This window comes from Nannobrachium achirus (genome assembly GCF_963921795.1).
Source record: "Nannobrachium achirus genome assembly, chromosome: 5".
In the NCBI taxonomy this organism is placed as follows: domain Eukaryota; kingdom Metazoa; phylum Chordata; class Actinopteri; order Myctophiformes; family Myctophidae; genus Nannobrachium; species Nannobrachium achirus.
The window spans coordinates 12,178,353-12,202,088 of record NC_137814.1 but is presented as its reverse complement, the minus strand read 5'-3'; the positions used below and the strand labels follow the sequence as shown (position 1 = coordinate 12,202,088).

The 23,736-nt window shown below is 43.9% G+C and overlaps 2 protein-coding genes across 2 annotated transcripts in view; both read right to left on the bottom strand.

The window, feature by feature from the left end:
• Window positions 1-23,736, bottom strand: part of ece2a (endothelin converting enzyme 2a) — a gene marked incomplete at both ends in the record, with an annotated part of 208,893 nt that overhangs the window by 89,462 nt on the left and 95,695 nt on the right. The window lies entirely within an intron of this gene.
• On the bottom strand, window positions 21,409-21,642 carry LOC308286050 (NADH dehydrogenase [ubiquinone] 1 alpha subcomplex assembly factor 8-like; the record flags this gene model as incomplete). Its single annotated transcript, XM_080727012.1, has 1 exon — window positions 21,409-21,642. One exon carries the CDS (start codon window positions 21,640-21,642, stop codon window positions 21,409-21,411), a length of 234 nt encoding a protein of 77 aa, XP_080583138.1.

Sequence of the window (23,736 nt, the reverse complement as noted above, 5' to 3'; positions counted from 1 at the left end):
GGGCGGCAAGAGCTGGATTGTGGTCATCTTTGTAAAATCGTCCGGCGTTTACTCACGGAGCGATTGTCGCCATGTCTTCGCGGCAGTGCGATCCCATTCCCCGCTGACCAGTGTTAAAAGTCTGCAGTCTGAAAGGCACAAAAGCCTTGCAGATTTGTCCATCTAATTATACTTTGTTACTGTCCACCACTGGCCTTGTACGTGTGGAACATAATACAGCAGCAAGAAGAACTGAACATAATAGAGACTATTTTGAATCTCTCTGTATATTAATCTCCATCAGCTGTGTCCATACATGTATTCCTACACTGTGCTGCGTGTGTACGTGAAGTGGATTGGTGTACATCCACTCTGTCACCGCACAAATCACACACATGTAATGCATACTGTACATATGACATGGCCCATGACTCATGGGTGTAGGACAAAAGGCATGTGTATATGTAAAAGCCATATGGAGATCTCTGCAGACACAGTGCCAGTTCCAGAACGCACTGATGTCAGACATCAGCTCCGCATATGGAGTTTCCGAACCTTTCGCGCCCGTACCGGAAAACCGCGTATCGGGATGGGTCGAGGCCGGGCACTGCACTCCGCGCCGCGGCGGGGAACGCGCGTGCCGAATCTGAAGCCGGTGGGACGAACAGTTCTCAAGACACGCGGATTACATACCGGTACATACACACACACACACACACGCAGAGACTTCTCGCATTTATTGTAAGATAAGTAAAAAGTATTAAGTGGGGCTTCTGACTAAATAATAACTACATTGGCTCATTTCCTGAAAGGTTATTGACTATCAGTCATTATAGCTGAGGACCCCCTTTAGCGTGCGTGTGTGCGTGCGTGCATGTGCGTGCGGCGTGCGTGTGTCCTCATATGACACACAAACGTCTTCCTGGCAGCGGTCCCAACTTCCTGGTAATGGAGCAGAGTGAAGTCCTCACAGCAAGAGACAACCAATCAATGTCCACGAACCTGACCTTACGCCTCAATCTCTCTCACTCTCTCTCTCCCCCTCTCTCCCTGTATGTCTCTCGCCCTCTCTCTGTATCTTTCTCCCCCCCCCCCCCCCCCCCCCTCTCGCACCCATTTCAAATGCTATCAATCCATTCAAAGGGAATTTGTCATGTGTAATAAGAGCCTTGAATGGTGAGAGTAGCTGGCATACTGTCTACCCGGTAGGTGTTTGTCATTATTCTGTGGGTTGATAATGGCTTTTGCTATTTTATCCCAGCTACTGCTATTGAAAACGAAACTTAAGCTTAGTAGGTGTTTTGTCATCATTCTGTGGCCGAAAATGTCACATTGTTTTAGCGCTGGTTCAAATCTGGGGAGGGGAGAAAAATTATAATAATGACATTATTTAAATGTACTTTTCTCCATGGCAAATAAATATATGATAAGGTTATATGAATATGGGCATTGTATGGCTCAACAGTTTAAAGTTTGTTACAGTTGCTATGGCAACCATAACAACGTGATTTTTTTTTTGTTTATGTTTCTTTAAGTTAATTCCCCTCCAATCCACAAAATGCAGCTTCTGGGTGATTCCCCCACGGGATAAATAAAGGAATCTATCTATCTATCAATCAATCAATCAATCAATCAATCAATCAATCAAGTTTATACAACACAGCTTTTTTTTTTTTTTGTAATCTTTTTCGAACTTGTTAGAGTCTGTTTAGACACTTCTCTTAATACATGAAGGAGCATGGTAGTCTACTGGTTGAGATGCTTGACCTGCAATCCTTCTACTTTTCCGCAGGGCAGAGGTTCAATTCCCAGAAGGGGTTGTGAATGGAACATAATTATTTGAGCACATAGTTTCCACATTCGCTTTTTTTTGCTCAAAGGGGCTTTTCTAAATATATGTTATATAAATATTGGTCCATAATACGGTTTTATATAGGTTTTACACTAAACAACCACTCGGATATTCATGATTATTCTGTCCAAAGAAATCACAATTTACAATATTATCGCGATAATCCTATCCTAACATCCATTATCCTGGGGAGGAACATTAAACATGCTAATTTAATTGTTTTATTGGCTATATAAACTATTCTATATCATCCCTAGCCCATTGGTTCTCAAAGTGGGGTCCGGGGACCCCCAGGGGTCCTTCAGGGAGTTCCAGGGCATCCCCAGCTAAATGATAGTTAGGAACCAAATGGACCCTTATGGGTCTGTAACTCAGAGAGTGTAACTCAGCTAGCCTACACTCTCCGAGTTCAATTAATATTGATTTTACAATAATAAATGGGGTCAGAGATTAAATGGGGGGTCCGTACCCTAATGGAAAGGCAAACTGGGGGTCCTTGAAATTAAAATGGTTGGGAAAATCGGCTGAAAAATCTTCTCTTGTGTGTGTCTCCGGCATATCTTTTCAAATGAGGGACGACGGGCCAATAAGTGTCAATTTGGGGGTTCTTGACATGAAATGGTTTGAGAACCACTGATGTACTGTACAGGTACATAAGATTAAAACCTATTTTGGTTTGGCTTCCTTCAAACAATGCAACAGCACCAGATTTGAACCAGCTTCCACATAGGGTCTCATTGCAGAAGGCCCCCCCTCAAATCCTGACCTAGAGTTTCATTTGCTTTTTTAAGATCGAAGGGGTCAAATCACGATTTCGGGGTCTAAAAAAATACCCTATTTCAACTGCGTAAGCTGAATTAAACATTTTCCCAGATAAAAGACACTTATTCTGACACGCTTTTTGACGCTGAATCCAATGAACCCAGTCTTGTCTCTCTACAACACTCCTAACTCTAAAGGTCAAGGAAAAAGGTCGCTTATGGCTCCAAAATGGGCCTTTTGGCCTTAAAATCAATAAAATATTCAAATAAAATCTGGCTGTTTCAGGCAGGACACGCCTTTCATATTTGAAGTATGCCCGATCCAATGGAATGGGTTTCGGGAATCTCCGACAATTTTAACCCTTTCCTATTGCGAAAAAGACACGAAATTTGCACGCCATGAACACGATTACACATGTTTTCGGATAAAGGACACTTATTCCGACTTACTTTTTGACGCCAAGTCCGTTGGTGCTGGTGCCGTTGTTTGAAAATATTTCGGTCCGTTTCTAACACTTCTAGAAGGGCTAGCTCGGGTTCTAGGGGTCGTAGAGACAAAAGGGTAACAGATTCTTGATCTGCTCACCGAGACGGACGCATTGATGTGTGTGTCATTTCTGAGCGACCCCTAGGGGGCTAACCCTAATTCCAACTAGGGGTACGTTTTACTCCGTACACGAATGTCGTAGAGAGATGATAGACACATCAGCGTGTTCGTATCGCAGAGACGAACAAGCCTATATAACTCTCCTCGCACACAAACACTCCTGTGAGTTGATTGGTAACTTTGGTTTGCTGGCCAAAGGGCTCTAAGGGGTATACACTCTATGACCCTTGTGAAATTGGAGATCCCAGGGATAAGAATGTCGTAGAGGGACATATGAGATATCAAAATGTTCGTCTCGGAAAGCACTACAACATATCTCAAAACGGAGTTCTGATATCTTATCGTCTCTGAGTTATTAAGGCTAAAAGGCTAACCCTAGGCTAACTAGGGTTGGCTTTTATTCACGAACCAATGCATTTCATGGGCTCATCTTTTAGTATGTTTTAGAGCGCATTGAGACGCACGCTTTGATATGTGTTTCGTTTCGTTGCGACATTCGCTGTGCGACGCTAGGGTTAGCATTCTTTTAATTACTATAAAATCACAATAGGATATTCGCCTTACTAATTTCAAGCTTAGGGCTAAAATTACGTGTAGTTTTGGATAAAAAATATATCGGAACACCTACTGACCTGGAACTGCCTGAAACACACCAGGAAGTGGCTATTTGAGGCACTTCCGGTTGTTATAAAGACATAAGACTGGTACCATTCAACTCTGCGTCCCAAAATTAGTCTAGGGAAGTGGTAAAATTCCAGGGTTACTTCCGGGAACTGCCTGAAACACACCAGGAAGTGGCTATTTGAGGCACTTCTGGTTGTCGTACAGACGATGGTGCATCGAAATAAAACCTGCATATTCGGACTTCGCACATGTGATTTGGGGGGGGTAGCCAGAATCCTGGAGCAGAATAATAAAATGGCGTCTCAAAAATGGCAATGCCTTTGCAAGCAAGCTTGTAGATCTGCTGTTTTCACAACATGTAGCCTATCTGTGGAACTGAGTCAATGTAATGCCGGGGACCCCCATAAGAGAAGATTTTTTCAGCCGATTTTCCCAACCATTTTAATTTCAAGGACCCCTAGTTTGCTTTTCCATTAGGCTACGGACCCCCCATTTAATCTCTATGACCCCATTTATTATTGTAAAATCAATATTAATTGAACTCGGAGAGTGTAGGCTAGCTGAGTTACACTCTCTGAGTTACAGACCCATAAGGGTCCATTTGGTTCCTAACTATCATTTAGCTGGGGATCCCCTGGAACTCCCTGAAGGACCCCTGGGGGTCCCCGGACCCCACTTTGAGAACCAATGGGCTAGGGATGATATAGAATAGTCTATATAGCCAATAAAACAATTAAATTAGCATGTTTAATGTTCCTCCCCAGGATAATGGATGTTAGGATAGGATTATCGCGATAATATTGTAAATTGTGATTTCTTTGGACAGAATAATCATGAATATCCGAGTGGTTGTTTAGTGTAAAACCTATATAAAACCGTATTATGGACCAATATTTATATAACATATATTTAGAAAAGCCCCTTTGAGCAAAAAAAAGCGAATGTGGAAACTATGTGCTCAAATAATTATGTTCCATTCACAACCCCTTCTGGGAATTGAACCTCTGCCCTGCGGAAAAGTAGAAAGATTGCAGGTCAAGCGTCTCAACCAGTAGACTACCATACTCCTTTGTATATTAAGAGAAGTGTCTAAACAGACTCTAACAAGTTCGAAAAAGATTACAAAAAAAAAAAAGCTGTGTTGTATAAACTTGTTTGATTGATTGATTGATTGATTGATTGATTGATAGATAGATAGATTCCTTTATTTATCCCGTGGGGAATCACCCAGAAGCTGCATTTTGTGGATTGGAGGGGAATTAATTTAAAGAAACATAAACAAAAAGAAATCACGTTGTTATGGTTGCCATAGCAACTGTAACAAACTTTAAACTGTTGAGCCATACAATGCCCATATTCATATAACCTTATCATATATTTGCCACGGAGAAAAGTACATTTAAATAATGTCATTATTATAATTTTCTCCCCTCCCCAGATTTGAACCAGCGCTAAAACAACGTGACATTTTCGGCCACAGAATGATGACAAAACACCTACTGAGCTTAAGTTTCGTTTTCAATAGCAGTAGCTGGGATAAAATAGCAAAAGCCATTATCAACCCACAGAATAATGACAAACACCTACCGGGTAAAATGCCAGCTACTCTCACCATTCAAGGCTCTTATTACACATGACAAATTCCCTTTGAATGGATTGATAGCATTTGAAGCCGGTGCCTCTCTCTCTCTCTCTCTCTCTCTCCCTCTCTCTCTGACAAGGTGAATCTCTCCTTCCATCATTTAAAAGGTTCAAGGCAATGTCAACACATTGTGTTCCTGTCCAGATGGATGGGGGAGATTGCACGTGTGTGTGTGTGTGTGTGTGTGTGTGTGTGTGTGTGTGTGTGTGTGTGTGTGTGTGTGTGTGTGTGTGTGTGTGTGTGTGGTGTGTGTGCGCGTGCCGTGTACGTGTGCCTGTGTGTGTGTGTGTGTGTGTGTGCATGCATGCGTGTGAGTTTGTGTAGTGCCGCACAGTGCAGTCGTCATACTACCATTATATATTTACCAAACATTGAGCTACTGGTAATAATTTATAATAACTGTCCCAATAAATAGGTAAGGCTAATAGTTAGGCCATTCACAATTTGGTTAGTTAAGGAGTTATTAATTATGTCATTATGTGTGTGTTTTTCATATAACTCCTAGGATTTAGATCAGTGTTTTATTGGTTCTCAAAAATAGCAGATAGACAAGATTGCAGCGTGGCTCAAATGTTTTACTTAAGTATTAAATATTAAGTCAATATTGCGATGTAGAAATACTCTGTTACAAGTAGAAGTACTATATTCCTACTTGAGTAAGAGTACAAAAGTATCCACATCAAAATATACTTTAAGTACCAGGAGTAAAAGTACTCATTATGCATCAAATGTATAAAGATATTTAGAAAATAGCAGATCTACAAGCTCATTGAGCTTGTAGAAGGGTCGTAAAGTAAAAGTACAGTATTTGAGTACATGTAAAGACCAGTTACTTTAGACCAGTGCTTACTTCCAAACCAAAACAACAACATGCAATGCCTTGGTCATTGTCACCATTGTAAGCCTGCAGCCAAGAGCAACACCCACTGAGAGTCAATGGACTAGCTAACGAGCTAAAGCTGCTAACTGCAGCCGACAGACAGAGGACAGGCCATGATGGTGGCAATTAACAAGCTCCAATTATGTCATTTCACACACACACACACACACACACACACACACACACACACACACACACACACACACACACACACACACACACACACACACACACACACACACACACACACACACACACACACACACACACACACACACGCGCAAATGAAGGAATGTTTACTTGTTGCCAACCAAAAGGTCAGTGACCACTAGACTGTGTGCAATGCCAAGTGTGCGTGTGTGTGTGTGGACAGGGAATTACTACTTTGTGGGGACCTCATGTCCCCACAAAGATAGTACAATCCTTGCACAATACCTTGTGGGTCCCCACAAGGTGTTTAGGGGTTAGGTTAAGGGTCAAGGTCCGTACACACTGAGGGCGAATTGGCGAATAGCGAATTAGCGTATAATTCGCCTTTTTTTAAAAACCTTATAAAGTCAATGGAAGCATCCACACCAAACGCGAATTTCGAAAAAGCGAAAAGGCGTCTGTTTTTTATTCGCCCTTGTGTCGAATTTAGCGAACGTTCAAAGGCGAATTCCTCTCTCTCTCTGTATCAAAGTAAGCTCACTCTACCCTATTTCAAGACAGAGAGAGAGAATGGTGGAGGGACCTTCACGTTACATTGAGGCCGAGGGGAACAGTGTCTTTCTCCTTTTCCGTGTCTCGTCTGCGTGGCTGCTTGGAAAAAGTAGCCTACTCGAATGTCTTACCGGTAAAAGCATGGTTTATGTGTTTGTTATTGTAGGCTACTTTATATCTGCAAAAAGACTAATGTTTTAAAATAAATCGCTGGGTATTAATTAAATAGCCTACAATAGGATCCGAAATGAGTGGATTAGAAGGAAAGTACTGGAAATTAGACTCAAGTACAAATACCTACAAGTACAGGCTACTCAAGTAGACCTAAATGTAGGCTACTTTTAGTTACTTTACACTGACTTTCTTTTTTACAGACCGAAACCCGTGACATGTTGTCCCGAAATCCTTTTATTTCCGAGAGACACGACCATTTAATCATTATTAAAACCCTCTTTCATGTAACTCACTGCAGCCGTGCAGCGTGCGCTGTTAACTGATTGACAGGCAGAAGAAGGCTACCAAGGAATCTATAATATTAAGATCGAAACAAAAGCCAGAGATTAAAAGGAATACTTTTAGGCTATTTTCTAACTACAGAGAGGGAAGTCATGGTTTAACTTGTACGCGGTCGCGGCTGCTTTCTCATCATCCTGGCAGCAGGCTGCATCACGCATGCATTACGCACGCACCAAGATCTTTTCCCCCTGCTGTTAAACTGATCCTAGACCAGCATTATCATCTCACTGTTACAAAGCCATTCATCTCGCTGCCTCACGGCTAACAGACCATGATCCTAGGTCAGGCCAGCCTAAACACAGCACACACGTTAAACAGAACTCCAGTAGTTCGTTCCTTATAGCGCACGCCAGCGCGCACACACACATTGATTGATTGCTTTACAGTTTGCATAAAAAAGCAGAAAGTACACACACAGTACGGGTCCTCTTGGGTCCTCTCGGTTAATACACATAATGATTGACAGCCCCTTATTCCGAGGGTGATGCGGCCATTCCGACCCGGCTATGATAAAACACTGACCGACCCTGTCTACTCTGCCCCCGGCCGGAGCTGAGGGGAGGGGGAACGGAGAACGCGTGTTGTCACTTGTCTCTTCTGTTCCTTTTCTTATTTAATAGGCTAACAACCACGGCCAGGTCATCATCACTTGAGGATGTAGTTTCCATTGTTTTATTTGTTTCCCTGTCTCCTCTCTCCTCTCTCTCCTTGCTTCTCCTTTCTCCTGTGGCTACAGGCAGATATCGCCCCCTCGTTTTTAGGCGAATTAAGCGAATATTATACGCATATTCGCGTCGCTTTTTGGTGTGTATGGAAAAGGGCGAATGGCGAATTCTTCGCCTTTTTGGTTCGCTTATTCACGTCGCTTTCGCTAATTCGCTGGTCTGGACAGAGCATCAGGGTTAGGGTTAGGGTTAGGGTTCAAAATGAATGGAATGTCCCCACAAAGATAGTAGACTATGTGTAATGTCCCCACAAAGTAGCAATTGCAAACCTGTGTGTGTGTGTGTGTGTGTGTGTGTGTGTGTGTGTGCGTGCGTGCGTGCGTGCGTGCGTGCGTGCGTGCGTGCGTGCGTGCGTGCGTGCGTGCGTGCGTGTTTGGCTGCTGTCAGTGAGAAAGAGGTAATCTTCAACCATGACTGTGGTTTTCTTTTCGTCTCACAGGTCCATTTTGGTTCCATTTGTACACTCTCAGAGTTAAATAAACACTGAGGATTTTAACGTTTTTTTGAGTAAACACTAAATAATGTATTTTCTTCATTAGACTAATTGGTATACGCGTCTAAAGCAGTTTTTTTTTAATAATTTGTGTTCTTTCATTTCATTTGAAAGCAGAGAATCTTACCAAAATAATTATATATGGATATCGGTTAATTCGATTGAGTAATTATTTTGGGATGAAAACAACACAACCAGAGAAATCAGCCATTCAGCTGTTTTACAAACACTGATTAGCACCTCTTTTTCCAGACAGGATCTCAATGTCCCACAATGCCTAGCAAAATGTTACGTTCCTTTGTTTTCTTTGTGTTTTATTCTCTTTGAGACCCACGCTCGCCTCCGCAAAACTAAAAGAATCTGTTTATATAACCTCCAACACTTTGAAATTTGCAGTTTATGAACCCCTAGTTTTCTTCAATTCATCAGATATTCTCTTCATTCAGGAATGGGACAAAAAAAACACCAATGAATTCAAGACTTTGTGGCAGGCACATGCACACATAGACATCAAAGGGGGCTTGAGCCCCCGCCCTTTTATCGTTCTGTAAAAAGTGCCCTCTCCAGACCATGAATGCAGTTTTCACTATGGTGAAAGAAATGCCCTCTTTCCATGCCATACCTGAAGGCAGCATTCAAGAGAATGACGCGTGCGTTATGAGCTTGGAGGTCTGCTATTTTCGATATTTTCACCAAAAGGCCCTTTTAGAAATGTCAGCCCCTGCCTCTTTAACATTCTCTGCACGTCCCCGCTTCGTGGGCTGAGTAATTGATAGCGGAAGTCATTTGGGGGTAAGCAGCGCATTGTGAGCTTGTCAACCGATCAAATACGATAATTAATGTAGAGCGAGAACAGAAAGTATAGAGTCCTGAGGGACTCTACTCAACAAAGTGTGGGGTTTAAGTTGTTAAGCTGGATTAAGCCAGTAGTTCTCCTAGACTGGATAGTGGATAAATTCCAGACTTTATCTCTTAAAACAGGACTAAAGGCTAAATAATTTGATGACCAGCAGTGGTTCCCCATGGAGACACAAAGAGCCTGCTTTGTTCCCTATGGAGACACAAAAAGCCTTCTCAAATTATTGGCTTAGGAATGTGACCAAAATGATTCATAAAATACCGTATGAATTCAAGTAGATGAGGCGAGTAAGAAAAAAGAAACATTTTGGGGTTGAACTATCCCTTTACAACAGGACTAAAGGTTAGATCTTCTAGAGTGGATAAACAGCAGACGTTATCTTTTAAAACAGGACTAAAGGTGAGCTATTAAAAGTGTTATCTGGAGAAGATATCCTACCAAAGGGTCTCCATGGCAACAGTTATAGAGTGATTCAGGGAAGCATGTCAGCCTGTGAAATACATTTCACACCATAGCGCGCTGCGGCCTCTGCTTGAGTATTGTGTGTGTGTGTGTGTGTGTGTGTGTGTGTGTGTGTGTGTGTGTGTGTGTGTGTGTGTGTGTGTGTGTGTGTGCGTGCGCAGTGCGTGGGGACGCACTGCGCATACGGCTCGAACCCCGAACACGCTCGGAGAGCTACACGCTATCCGCTATAGCGCAAAGAGGGCTGCTCGACTGTATATCGCCTGTTTCCCAACATGCAAATGGACCCTTACAGGTCTGCAACTCTTGAGAGTGATGTACAAACGTTTGAAAAAAGGTTGCGAATCACTGACTTATATAACAACATCCTCGGCCATTAGACGGGAAACAAGATACGACGCTTGTTAGCTTAATGAGCATCTAAACCCAGCTTCCTTCCTTCCCCTGGCCTCTCTCTCTCTCTCTCTCTCTCTCTCTCTCTCTCTCTCTCTTTCTCTCTCTCTCTCCCCCTCCCGCCCCTCCTCCTGTCTCTTCTCTCTGACGCCATTTTGTGCGCTGCACTGGTTCCAGTAAATTCCTGCCTGTGTTTTAACATTCCTTTTTTTACCTTCACCATGAAACAGACTCTAGATTAAAGTCTGCCTCTGTCGTTTTCTGCCCTCCCTCCCTGCGTCTCGACTTCTCTACGTTCCTCCCATCCGTATCACACTGGCACACTGCTCATTAGCTTCCTGTCAGTCTTGGTTTCTGTCTCTGTCCCCCCCTCCCCTTTGCCTTCTCTCTGTCAATCGCTGTATTTCTAATCTAGCTTAGGGATGGGACGACATGAACATTTCATATCACGATTATTGTGACCAAAGAAATTGCGATTTACGACATTATACAGTAATCAATATAATAATAATATAATATAATTAACACTTATGTTGCAATGATTTTTTCTCTTCAATGTCTCGCGTTGCCATGGTTACCATAGACTTCCATGTAATTGTGCAATTGTGTAAAAAGTGCACGCCCATGCCTAGATGATGCACCACGTGTGTAGATGCTGTTCACAGCTTTCAAACAAAAAAATCCGCTTGGAAATCCGTTCAGGCATTCATGATTTATGGGCCATTATGTTTTCTTCAGATGTAAACAAACATGGCTGCCATGTTTGAAAGAATGGGTTGGTATGGGGGTTAAACATGCAATTTCGCGATCGCGATCATGCCTAATACATTTCTGGAGGTCCAAAAAATCTTTTTGAAAAAAAAAAATTTGATTTTTTTTTTCTTTTTTTTTTTTCAAAAACGGCCCAAACTCGGGAAACTCGGGGTTGGCACAGCGTTGGTATCAATACAAACTCGGGAAACTCGGGGTTGGCACCAGATGTGTTAATATCCCCAATATCCATTATCCTGGGGCGGAACATTTGCCAAAGAAATAGCAGATCTACAAGCTGTGAGCAAAGTTGTGAGAGAATTGGTAGAGAGTGGAAAAAAGGACTATCAAGTACGTATATTATTAGGTACGTTTTACCAATAGAGGAGGTAAATGGTACCAATTATGCAGCTCGCTGAGCTCGGCAAATAAAAGGTGAATTGATCCCAGTGCATGAAGGAGGACGATATCACAATAAATTAAATCTCCACGATACGATTATCGTGAGTGTTTTTTGTTTTTTAAGATTTGTTTTTTTTTTTGGGGCTTTTTGTCTTTATTTGATAGGATAGTAGGCTGACAGGAAATGGGGAGAGAGATGGGGAATGACATGTGGCAAAGGTCGTCCGGATCGGGAATCGAACCGGTGACGCCAGCAGGCATCATAGCCTGTATGTGATATGCGCCTTGACCACTAGGCCAGCGGGCGCCCCATTGTGAGTGTTTTTTATCACGATAAACGCTAATATCGCGTATCATCCCATCCTTAATCTAGCTCCCCTTTCGCTCTTCTAATCTCTGCATTTTAAGCATCTCTACCTTTTGCCTTGTACGGGTCACTGAATCCCTGTCTTTAACTCTCTCTCTCTCTCTCTCTCTCTCTCTCTCTCTCTCTCTCTCTCTCTCTCTCTCTCCTCTCTCTCTCTCTCTCTCTCTCTTTCTGTCTGTCCAACTCTCCCTTTTGCCTTCCACCCCCCCCCCCTCTCTCTCTCTAGCTCCCATATACTGTCATACAGTTTTACTGTTCCCTCAATCTTTTCTTGTGACATCCTTATTTCATTTGGCTCCTCTGTGTGTCAGTTTAACAAGCAGTGCAAAGCCAAGGTCTTCTTCACAGCCAGGACTCCCCCCATATCCCCATATCGTCACTGTCGGGCAGAAACCTTGTATCTCCCAAGTTTCAAATTTGTAAACCTTTTCGCAAAGTAAAGCACCGCTTCATCATACAAGGTCATCGCACAAAAGTAGTGAAAACAGCTGATCTACAAGCACACAACGCCTCGCGGTGTTTTCACTAGTTTAAATCATTTTAAAAATGATAAATACAAAACAAACGGTTTTGGACATACGAAGTTTCCACCCGACAACAACGATATTCTCCCTTTCTCTCTCTCCCTCTCTCCCACAGGGGTAGACTTAGTGAAATGGACATTACATTGTACTGTACTCGGTGCATCTTTTCAGTCTACACCAAGTCTCTTCACCAACAATAAACACGTCATGTTCCCCCCCAGAATAGGGATGCTGGAGGTTTAAGTGTTCAAACGCCAAGTTATTTTCAATCTAAAAACAGACCCCACAAAACTGTGGTTTAGTGATGAGTCATCACTTTTCATTATAGATGTCTGGATCTGGCCTGTGACTAATCCAGCTGCTTATTAGCAGTCAGTCAGCTTTGTGTGTGTGAGTCTTTGTCTCGTAGCGAGACGGTGATGCAGCGTGTGGAGCTTGATGTGTCATCTCTCTCTGAGTGCATCGCTATAGTCTCTTATTGTGGCCTCGCTTTTGATAAGATCATCGTCAATGGAGGCTCGACATGGGCGCTTTCAAGTGATGATTGCTCATAGTATTCCTTCTCCGATAGTCTGGTACACGTATACTCCTTAGTCCTCGCTCACGTCTTAACCCAAGTCCTGAGGGGATTCTATAGTCTACAAATGTCTTCTAAATCCTAACTGTTTTCTGAAAAAACGTATGTTGCTGTGTCAGTGGTGCTCAAATTTTTTTCATGTCAAGGACCCCCAAAATCAAAGCTTGTAGATCTTCTGTTTTCACAATTTTTAACTTCGTCTCTCATTAAACTAAATGAAATGACTACAATTCCACGTTCCCCAGTTCCAATATGATTATTTGGGGGGGTTGACCCCTGGCCAAAACGTGTCGCTTCATGCTGTGTTTTGAGTTGCGGATCTGCTACTTTTGAATATGGATTTAGGAGCAACGATATGTTTAGCTTCTCTGCATACTGCATGCAGCACCTTACCCGTTACCGCTTCCTACGCGAGGCAGAGGAAGAGAGGATATATCAAATAAATATTTTAGCATCACCAAAACAACTTCTATGAAGAAGACTCATTTCCACTGGACCAGGGACTTCTCTGTTTTGAACAAAGCCAGCTAACCTGTGTTCATTGATGTCCCTGTGCCTGTCTCTTTGTCTGGCCCGGAGTATAATCACAACTGGGCCAATTTGTCCTGCATCCTCAATTCAAATTCCCCTGACTTGATTATTATATAATAAGGTTTTGTTCATATTATGACACTTCTTGGTGGCAAGCACACACGCACGCACGCATGCATACACACACACACAGAGATAGAGAGTGAGAGAGAGAGAGAGAGAGATAAAACGGACACACACGACCACGCACAAACGCCCACACTTGCTTCGTGACTGCCGTGCCAATGCAGGCAGAAGAAGAGGTGCAGAAATACACTGACACAAAGGCATGGAAGAGAATAGAACTGTGTTCACTTCAGCCCTCTGTCATCCCACACACACACACACACACACACACACACACACACACACACACACACACACACACACACACACACACACACACACACACACACACACACACACAAAGCCCTTCGTGTCGGATACAGTACAGTAAACAGACACTGTACGTAACCAGGGACGTGCTGGCCATTGGGAAAAGCGGGACAACTCCCGAACGTCCGGTTCATTCCCGGCCGGTCCAGGCCAGCCATTAGGAAAAAATTAAACTGTTTGCACAAAAGTAAAAACTAAACTGTTTGCACAAAAGTAGTGAAAACAGACGAAACTAGTGCTGTTTTCACTAGTTTAAATCATTTTTTAAATGATAAATACAAAACAAACGGTTTTGGACATGGTTTCCACCCGACAACGACGAAATATAACTAATGTAATTGGCCCACTGGCTTGTCACTTGTCATGATCTGCAGCTACTATATCTCTCTCTATAGCGCGCAATGAGGGCCTCTCCAATTCTTTTTCCCGGGCTGAATCAGGGGCCCAGCACGTCCCTGTACGTAACCGTTCTCAACCTTTTGACCACCGGGTGCCGGTCGCTCCACTGTTCCCCCAGTACCATTTTGGTCCACCAGCGCACATTGTAACCATAAGCTCACAAAAACTAAGCTTGATGGGCTGCCACTGGCCTAGTGGTTAAGGCTAGTGGTTAAGGCTAGTGGTTAAGGCACATACCACATATAGGCAGCGTTCGAGCCCGACGGCCTGTGCTGCGTGTCTCTACTGTGTACGATCAATAAAAGCAGAAAAGCCCCCCAAAAAAATATGCCTCTTTCTGAAAGAGGCTATCTATAGGTAGCCGCCAAATATGGTGAAGATGCTGTTACTTGAAGGGTTTGTGGTTATTTGTCCAAGATCTGCCGACACTTTTGACAGCATATGTCATATTTGTGTCCTTCAATTATACAGTATATATCTCTTATGTGGACATAATACATGATTATTATGTGTGTGTGTGTGTGTGTGTGCGTGCGTACGTGCGCGCGCGCGTGCGTGCGTTGACAACCAGTGTGATAAGCAATAAGCACAAGCAGTCATACAAAAACACATGCAAGAGGAGCATAAACCCTCATTAGCAGGTGTTGGAGAACAGCGGAATCCACAGTGTTAGTGTAGAAATAAAGTGTAGAAATGGACCTGTAGGGTCTCACTGCGTGGGAGCGAAAAGAAAAGGTGTGTGAGAAAGGGGTGCGAGGGGGGAAATGGAGTGGAAGAGGGGTGACAGCTGTGAAAGAGGAGAAGATGGTACAGTTAGCATTGTTGTACCTGTGACTTTAACCACTTCACTTGTACAGGCTTTATTATCCTAGACTGGGATCAACTCCTTGTTGCAGTTTTCTTCAGTGACGGAAGAAGCACTCACATGTTTTACTTAAGTAAACGTATCAATACCCTATTGTACATGTTCGTTATTCAGAATTTACTTGAGTGAAAGTACAAAAGTATTGGCATCAAAATATACTTAAAAGTACCAAAAGTAAAAGGGCTCATTGTGCAGAAGGTCCCATTTCACAAGTTGTCAAAAGTATACGAATCCTTTGAAAATAGCAGATCTACAAGCTCACAATGTGTCGCAAAGCATTGCCTTGTGAGCTTGTAGATGGTCTGAAGAGGTTTTGTAATAATAATCAAAATCTACAAAGTAACTAGTAAATAAAACAAACAATTAGTAAGTAACTAGTAAATAAAACAAACAATTATAATGGAGTAAAGTACATCATTTGCCTTTGAGATGTAGTGGAGTAACTGTAGAATAATTGAAATTGGAAATACTCATGCAAAGTAAAATTGCCTAAAAATTAACACATTAAACGCCCACGTGGTTTTGACGTTTTAATTTGCTGGTGCCCATGGCAACGCGTCATTTTACCTACCGGCGAGAGTACTGGCAAGAAAAGTAATCCGAGTAAATGTAATCCGAGTATGTCCTGTTTATTTCGCGAAAATCTTTTCTTTCAGTCAGGACCGTTTTTTATCAATTCTAAGCCACAGTGTTACGGCAGGTAGAAGAGGCTGCCGTTTTGAGAAAAAAATGAAAAAAGGAAGAGAATCCGGAGAAAACAGCATTTTTGTGCAGCCGCTAAACAGGAAGTCAACGAGACAGACAGCACGTCCGGGTGACGTAATTGCGCGCTGCATGTTGGGAAATGGAGTTTGTTTCATCACCGCGGTAGCCAAGTGCAGTAGCTACAGTACAGTATAGTTTACTGTACCAGTAAGACTCCCTAATCGGGAGATAAGCGACCGTTGGTCGCTTATCTCCACAAATATCACAACCTCCACCTCTCACGTCATACGGGTAGCCATAGTTACACCTGGAATGTTGAATCTCCATATATGGAGATAACCTACGCATCACACAAAGTCTGACCTCACCAGCCCATACTTGGGCATGGACGACTTATATCTCCATATACGGAGATGGCCATATATGGAGAAACGATGACATCACAGAGTCCACAGCTGATGATGTGGCGTGATGTCATACAATACACAAACAAGCCCTATATAAAGGGGCAATTCTCACCAGGGAAGAGAGCATTGCCTGGAATGTTGAATCTCCATATATGGAGATAACCTACGCATCACACAAAGTCTGACCTCACCAGCCCATACTTGGGCATGGACGACTTATATCTCCATATACGGAGATGGCCATATATGGAGATACGATGACATCACAGAGTCCACAGCTGATGATGTGGCGTGATGTCATACAATAAACAAACAAGCCCTATATACTGATGCGATACGATGACATCACAGAGTCCACAGCTGATGATGTGGCGTGATGTCATACAATAAACAAACAAGCCCTATATACTGATGCGGAGATATGAGCAGGGCAAAGGTATGACGTGTGACGTGTGACCGACCGACCGACCGACGGACGGACGGACGGACGGCCGGTGGAGGTTTTCATAGTAAACTGCTCCCTGACGGTCGCAACAACGCGTCGAACGCGTCGTGGGCGCACGTAAACATCAAAGAGTTTGGCGCGTTGACACCACGTGGGCGTCCGATGTGTTAAGTAATGGACACAACTTTCATCTACTGTACATGCGACTGTGTACAATATGTATACATTAATAGTGTGACATATTTCTCAACCAAGCAGCGTCTCTATGACACAAAGATTTGGCGGCCCCCCTACAGTGTATCTGAGGACCCCTGTTGAAGACTCATGAGGTTTAAGTGGTTAAATGCAGTGCTTCTTGAAGGGACATCAAATCCTCCCATCTGTTTCTCAGACACACTCACTCGTCCTTCTTTAATACTCCCATGTCTGTTCTCTCTCTGCAGGGACGTGCAGAGAATGTTTGAGAGGAGGGGGCTGACATTTTAAAAGGGCCTTTTGTTGGAAATATCGAAAATAGCAGACCTCCAAGCTCACAGAGGTGAGGTGAGTAACAGATTTCTACACAGAGCAGGCAATTCTTTCAACAGAAGTTGCTGCATTCAAGTTCAGGAGAGTTTGGACAAGGCAATTCACTTGAATGTTGCCTTCAGGTATGGCATGGAAAGGAAAGGGGGCATTTGCATTTTTTTCACTATAGTAGAAACTGCATTCATGGTCTGGAGAGGGCACTTTTTACAGACGGATAAAAGGGCAGGGGCTCAAGCCCCCTTTGATATCTATGTGTGCACATGCCTGTCTCTCTGTGTCTGTATCTGTGCGTGTGTGTGTGATTACTATAGCTGAGACGGCCAAATGTCGCCACAAGTATAGTAGTAAAATCCTATATCAAAATTGGCTTAAGGGAAGGCCCATGTCACTATAACTCAGCCATAACCATATAAGGAGATCCCAATGTAGCTACACCCAAATATGGAGTGTGTTGTCTAACCTCAATGTGTAGTCATGGCATCAGGTGCAAACAAATCAGTCAGCTCCATGCATGGGCCCAAAGGGGGCCATGCTCATAATATGAGACATTCATTCATAAATGGGTATCAATGGACAGGACTGACAGATACAGAAATGTCCATATACTGATGACATCAGGAATCTCCATATATGGGCATAAAAGGGACATGGACAAGGACTGACAAGAAACAGAGATCTCCAAATATAAGCAAATCAATCAGATCGACAATGTGCAACAGTGCAACGTATGTGTGAAGGCTGCATAGCAGCCCGAACTCTAGATGTGAAAGGCTGAGTGCGACCCAGCCGAACTTCTAGTAAGGTGGTTTTCAAACTTTTTTCATGTCAAAGTCCATTATTTATTCGTCATCTGAGACGCCGACTACCATTTGATTAGATTTAGACTCTCAAACCCAAAACTTGGAATATTTGGTTATACTTCTAAATAAATTAAAAACCTAGTGTGGAGCAGTGCTATTTAAGAGTTAATGTCATTAAAGGGCCACTTCACCTCTGGGACAACCCTATCTTATTTTATTGTTGTTTGGGACACGATCAACACAATCCTGAGTTATTTTTTGTGTTCAATCTGTGCTTTTAGATATTTTGGTATTTAAGCATGACTAGTGATGCATTTTGCATCACTAGTACATGCTGAAAAACTAAAATATCTCAAAAAACAGATTGAACACAAAAAATAACTCAGGATTGTGTTGATTGTGTCCCAAACAACAATAAAATAAGATCGGGTTGTCCCAGAGGTGAAGTGGCCCTTTAAGTGTCCTGCAATGTGACTATATGAGCAATATACAACAAACTTTTCAGCACTTTGTGCCAAGATGTAGACCAGATCCCGGACAAAACCAGATGTTGGAACTTAGCTCGCTCGAGCACCACTCAAAGAAAAAGAAGACAGGAATTCCCTAACTGTGCGCCTTTGCTTCTCTACTTTCTCCTTCCCTCTCTGCTCCAGACCTCGACGGAGACACTCCTCTTCTTCCATCGCAGCTCTCTTCGCGGCATCAATGTCTCTGATGACCTGATCTCGCTGGTCCACCAGTGACAACAGTTCCTGCGTCAGGGCCTGTTCCGTCTGCCGCTGAGCGCTGGTCTTCAGATGGTCTTCGACGGCGGCCGTCACTCGAAGTTTTCTTTTCATCAGCTCATATCTCCTCTCCAGGTCCTCTTCCTGTTGCAGCAGCTTCAGGTGGTGTACTCTGTTCACCAGGGTGTTCTTCTTGTTGACCAGAGTGAGCTTCTCTAGAATCAGTCGCTCCTCCTCGCCGCAGCCGCTTCCCGTCGCCCTGAGGCGCCGCAGGCGTCTGTCCACCACGGTAGCACGGCGGTTGATGTGTTTCTGCTCCCTTTCCAACACCGCCAGTTGACTCAGGACGTACTCACTGGCATCCTGCAGACACACGTTCAACTCTTCTTCCTGTTGTTGAGGCGCTGATTGGGACTCTACTGCTCTCTGACTTTCTGAAGTCGTTTCCTCCTCTTCTTTCTGTTGAGGTGATTGGGACGGACTTGCTCCCTGACATTCTGGAGTAGTGTTCTCTGTCGTAGAGAGAGCCTTCACTTCATCTCCCTGCATGTTTCCGCCATCCTCACTATTTGTTCTCCTCTTCCACACCAGCTCTGTATCTTTCACCTTCACCTCCAGCTCTGTATCTTTCTTTTCACGCAGTCCTGAATTGAATGCTTTGATAACCCGCCGTAAGGACACCTCTCCTCTGGCCATGCAATCACTTCGCCCGATGTTTCTTGGATCAGCTTTCCTCTGTTTGACCACTCTGACTGGCTGGTTGGCTATTGTGATGCTGGCTGCCGCCCTGCTGCCTCGCGGAGACTCATCACCACGGGCAAGGGTAACTGGGGTTACAGGCGGCATTTTCATTTCCAGTGGGGAAGTTAACCCAGTAGCAGTGATAGACTCCTTGTCCTCCTCCTCGTTGCTCTCATTAAAGTCATCAAGGTTACCGATATCCATGGGTTTGATGCTCATCAGGCTGGCCAGACTCTGCATGTCCTCATCAGTGGCCCTTCCTTCTCGAACAAAGAAACACGACAGTGACAGTTGGAGCGTGGCCTCCACCACTTTGACGGAAAGAGGCTTTAGCTTCAGTGTCAGGTCGGTACAGCAGTAGATGGGGCAGGCAAACTGCTTGAGGTTTACGTCGGCTGATGCCAACACTTTACGATGACCATTCTTGCTCTCACCCTCGATGGCAAAGGTCCAGACCTTATCCTCAAGCTCATCTGCATCGGGGCCCTTGAACAACGTGACGGAGATCTCAACGTTCTCTGGCACCGGCCAGATGTCAGGCTGCCAACTGTGGAGCTTGGAGCACACGTGTCTGTTTCTGCGGGTCCACACCACCCTCACCTTGTCTGGCTGCCATTTCTTGGTGCATTCCAGCACCAGGTCCTGGTAGGATGCAACAAACTGGAACTTGAAGGCTTTCTTGGGAACTTGTAGTCTTTTCCAAACAGAAGACATGTTATGTTACTGGAACAAAGGACACAATACGACTGTCTCTCTCAACCACCCGTGGGCTTGTGACGTCACAGAGTGATGTGTGTGTCATCTAACTCTCTGTTTATGCACTTTTGTGATGTCAGAGTGATGTCATCATTTAACTCTCTCTCTTTCTCTCAACGCACACACTGTCCAGGAGTGATGTCAGAGCGTGTCATCATCAGTGACATCATCTGATTTGTTTGCACTGATGCCATGACAACACAATGCGGTCAGCTGCTGACAGACCCTTATTTGGAGATCTCTATCTGTCAGTCCTTATCTCTTTTATACCCATATATGGAGATCCCTGATGTCAACAGGATATGCCCATTAATGGACTTGCCCATATATGGGCATATCGGTTGCATCAGCAGTTCTGGACAACAGGATCTCCACATATGCCTATATATGGGCATATCGGTGTAATACATGTTGTACCCATTGTCAGAGTACCTTTGAACCCGTCAGTCTGTCTGTGTCCCTTTTATGCCAATATATGGAGATCCCTGTTTGTGTCTGTCCTTGACCCTTTTATGACCATATATGGAGAAGCTTGATGTCATCAATATATGCCCATATTGATGAGCATATGGACACATTTGTATATCACTCAGGACAAACTGTTGTTGAACTTTCTTCAGGCCAACACCTGGCTGGCTGCCTGTATTTGCTCACTATATTATATCGATGCTATCGAGCAGAAATCTCTATCTCCTTCTTCTTATCTACTTGATACATCGTCACACAAAAGCATCAAAAGTAGCAGATCTAGAAGCTCAAAACGCGGCGCGAAGCAATGCATTTAGCGCTTGTAGATCTGCTACTTTTGCCATTTTTTGAATCTGAATCCTGAAAAGTAATGCTTTTGGAACATAATGAGGTTTCCACCCGATGGAGGCGATATAATTTATTTTGTTCTGGGGCAGCTGTGCAGCCACAACACGCACACCGCTGGAGATGATCCATCCATAGAATATTCATGTTATTTTTGCTCCTTTCTTGGCTGCATTTGCAAAGCAACTTTTCAGTGCCTCAAACTCCTTGGCACACAGATTGTTCTTCAGCTCCTCTCTGCCTGTGGTCGTGGCTGCCACACACCTCCCATAGGCCGTGGCCTCTCCTGCACACTGTGCAAACAGCTCTGGGAACCGTCTCAGCTTTTCACGGCTGCGAGCCCAGACAGTATTAGTCCCTAACACGGTGCTGGCCATAGTTTTGCGCAGTTAAGGTGTAATTTATCTCATATATTCTATGAATAAACTTAAAATGTGTAATAATTAATACTTCAGAGAACAGAGGAGACATTCTTCCTATGCCCAAGGGCAGAGCTATATTGCTTACCCTGTCAGAAACAAAGCACACTTAATGCCCTTACTGAGATCTGTATATCTGTTTGTGTGTTCCTTTTATGCCCATATATGGAGTTCGGTGTCAGCCATACCCAAATATGGACTCCAGGCCAGACTAGGATGTCAGAACTGAGATGTCATATTGATGACATCAGGGATGTCCATATATGGGAATTTTGGAAATGTGCCCATACATGGAGATCCCCGATGCCATCAGTATATGCCCATATATGAGCATGCTGATATGTCCATAAATAGAGATCCTTGATGCCATCAGTATATGCCCATATATGGAGATCCCTGATGCCATCAGTATATGCCCATATGGGCAAGGTGAAATGCCCATATATGGAGATCCCTATATTTGGAGATCCCTGATGCCATCAGTACAGTATATGCCCATATATGGGCAAGCTGATATGCCAATATATGGAGATCCCTGATGCCATCAGTATATTCCTATATATATGGAGATCCCTGATGCCATCAGTATATACCCATGTATGGGCATGTCCCCTTTTTGTCCCCATATATGGTGCTGAGTGATTTGTTTGCGCTTGATGCCATGACGACGACGATAAGTGACATCATAGATGTACTCTGCAAGCCAAAGAGTACATCTTCATGATGTCACTGATCACATGACTCCTCAATCGCAGAGTGCAGTGCCCGGCCTCGACCCGACCCGATATGCGGTTTCCGGAACCTCCGCAAAAGGTTCAGAATCTCCGTATGCGGAGCTGATTGTTGATCAGGCTGTTCCGGAGGAACCTGCGCAAGCGCTGACTCATTGTGACATCACTTCTGCTGACTCATAGAGATCTCCATACATGGGCATAAAATGGACACAGAATCACAAAGATCTCCATATAAGGGCATAAAAGGGACACAAACAGACAGATACATAGATCTCCATATATGGGCATAAAATGGACGCAGATAGACAGATATCTCCATATATGGGCATATAGAGATCTCCATATATGGGCATAAAATGGATGCAGAATCACAAAAATCTCCATATACGGGCATAAAAGGGACACAGACATACAGATACAGACATCTCCATATATGGGCATAAAATGGACGCAGATAGATAGATATCTCCATATATGGGCATATATGGGCATAAAAGGGACACAGACAGACAGATACAGAGATCTCCATATATGGGCATAAAATGGACGCAGATTGACAGATATCTCCATATATGGGCATATAATGGACGCAGAATCACAAAGATCTCCATATACGGGCATAAAAGGGACACAGACAGACAGATACAGAGAACTCCATATATGGGCATAAAATGGACGCAGATAGACAGATATCTCCATATATGGGCATTCTGACATCAAAAAATCTCTGAGAGTGTATATGTATGTATGTATGTATGTAATCCGCGTATCTGGAGAACCGTTCGTCCCACCGGCTTCAAATTCGGCATGCGCGGCGGCGTTCCCCACCACAGCAGGTAGTGCAGTGCCTGGCCTCGACCCGGCGCGCAAGGTTTGGATTCTCCGTATGTGTAGAATCTCCATATATGGGCATAAATGGACAAAGGCAAACAGATGGTCAAAACGGGTCCTATGACAACAGGTATAATGGGGTTTGCATTGCACAGACTTCGGCATGCGCGTTCCCCGCTGCAGCAGGGAGTGCAGTGCCCGGCCTCGACCCGACCCGATACACGGTTTTCGGGGGGGGGGGGGCTTATTTCCACACAACTCTAAGTATCGCTTGATGACATAGTTCAATGTTGAAAATGAGTGGTATTAAGCCAATCAAACAATAAATGTGAGAAGTCTCTGTGAGTGTGCGTACGTGTGTGCGTGTATGTGTGTATGTAATCCGCGTATCTCGAGAACCGTTCGTCCCACCGGCTTCAGATTCGGCACGCACGTTCCGCGCCGCAGCGCAGAGTGCAGTGCCCGGCCTCGACCCGACCCGATATGC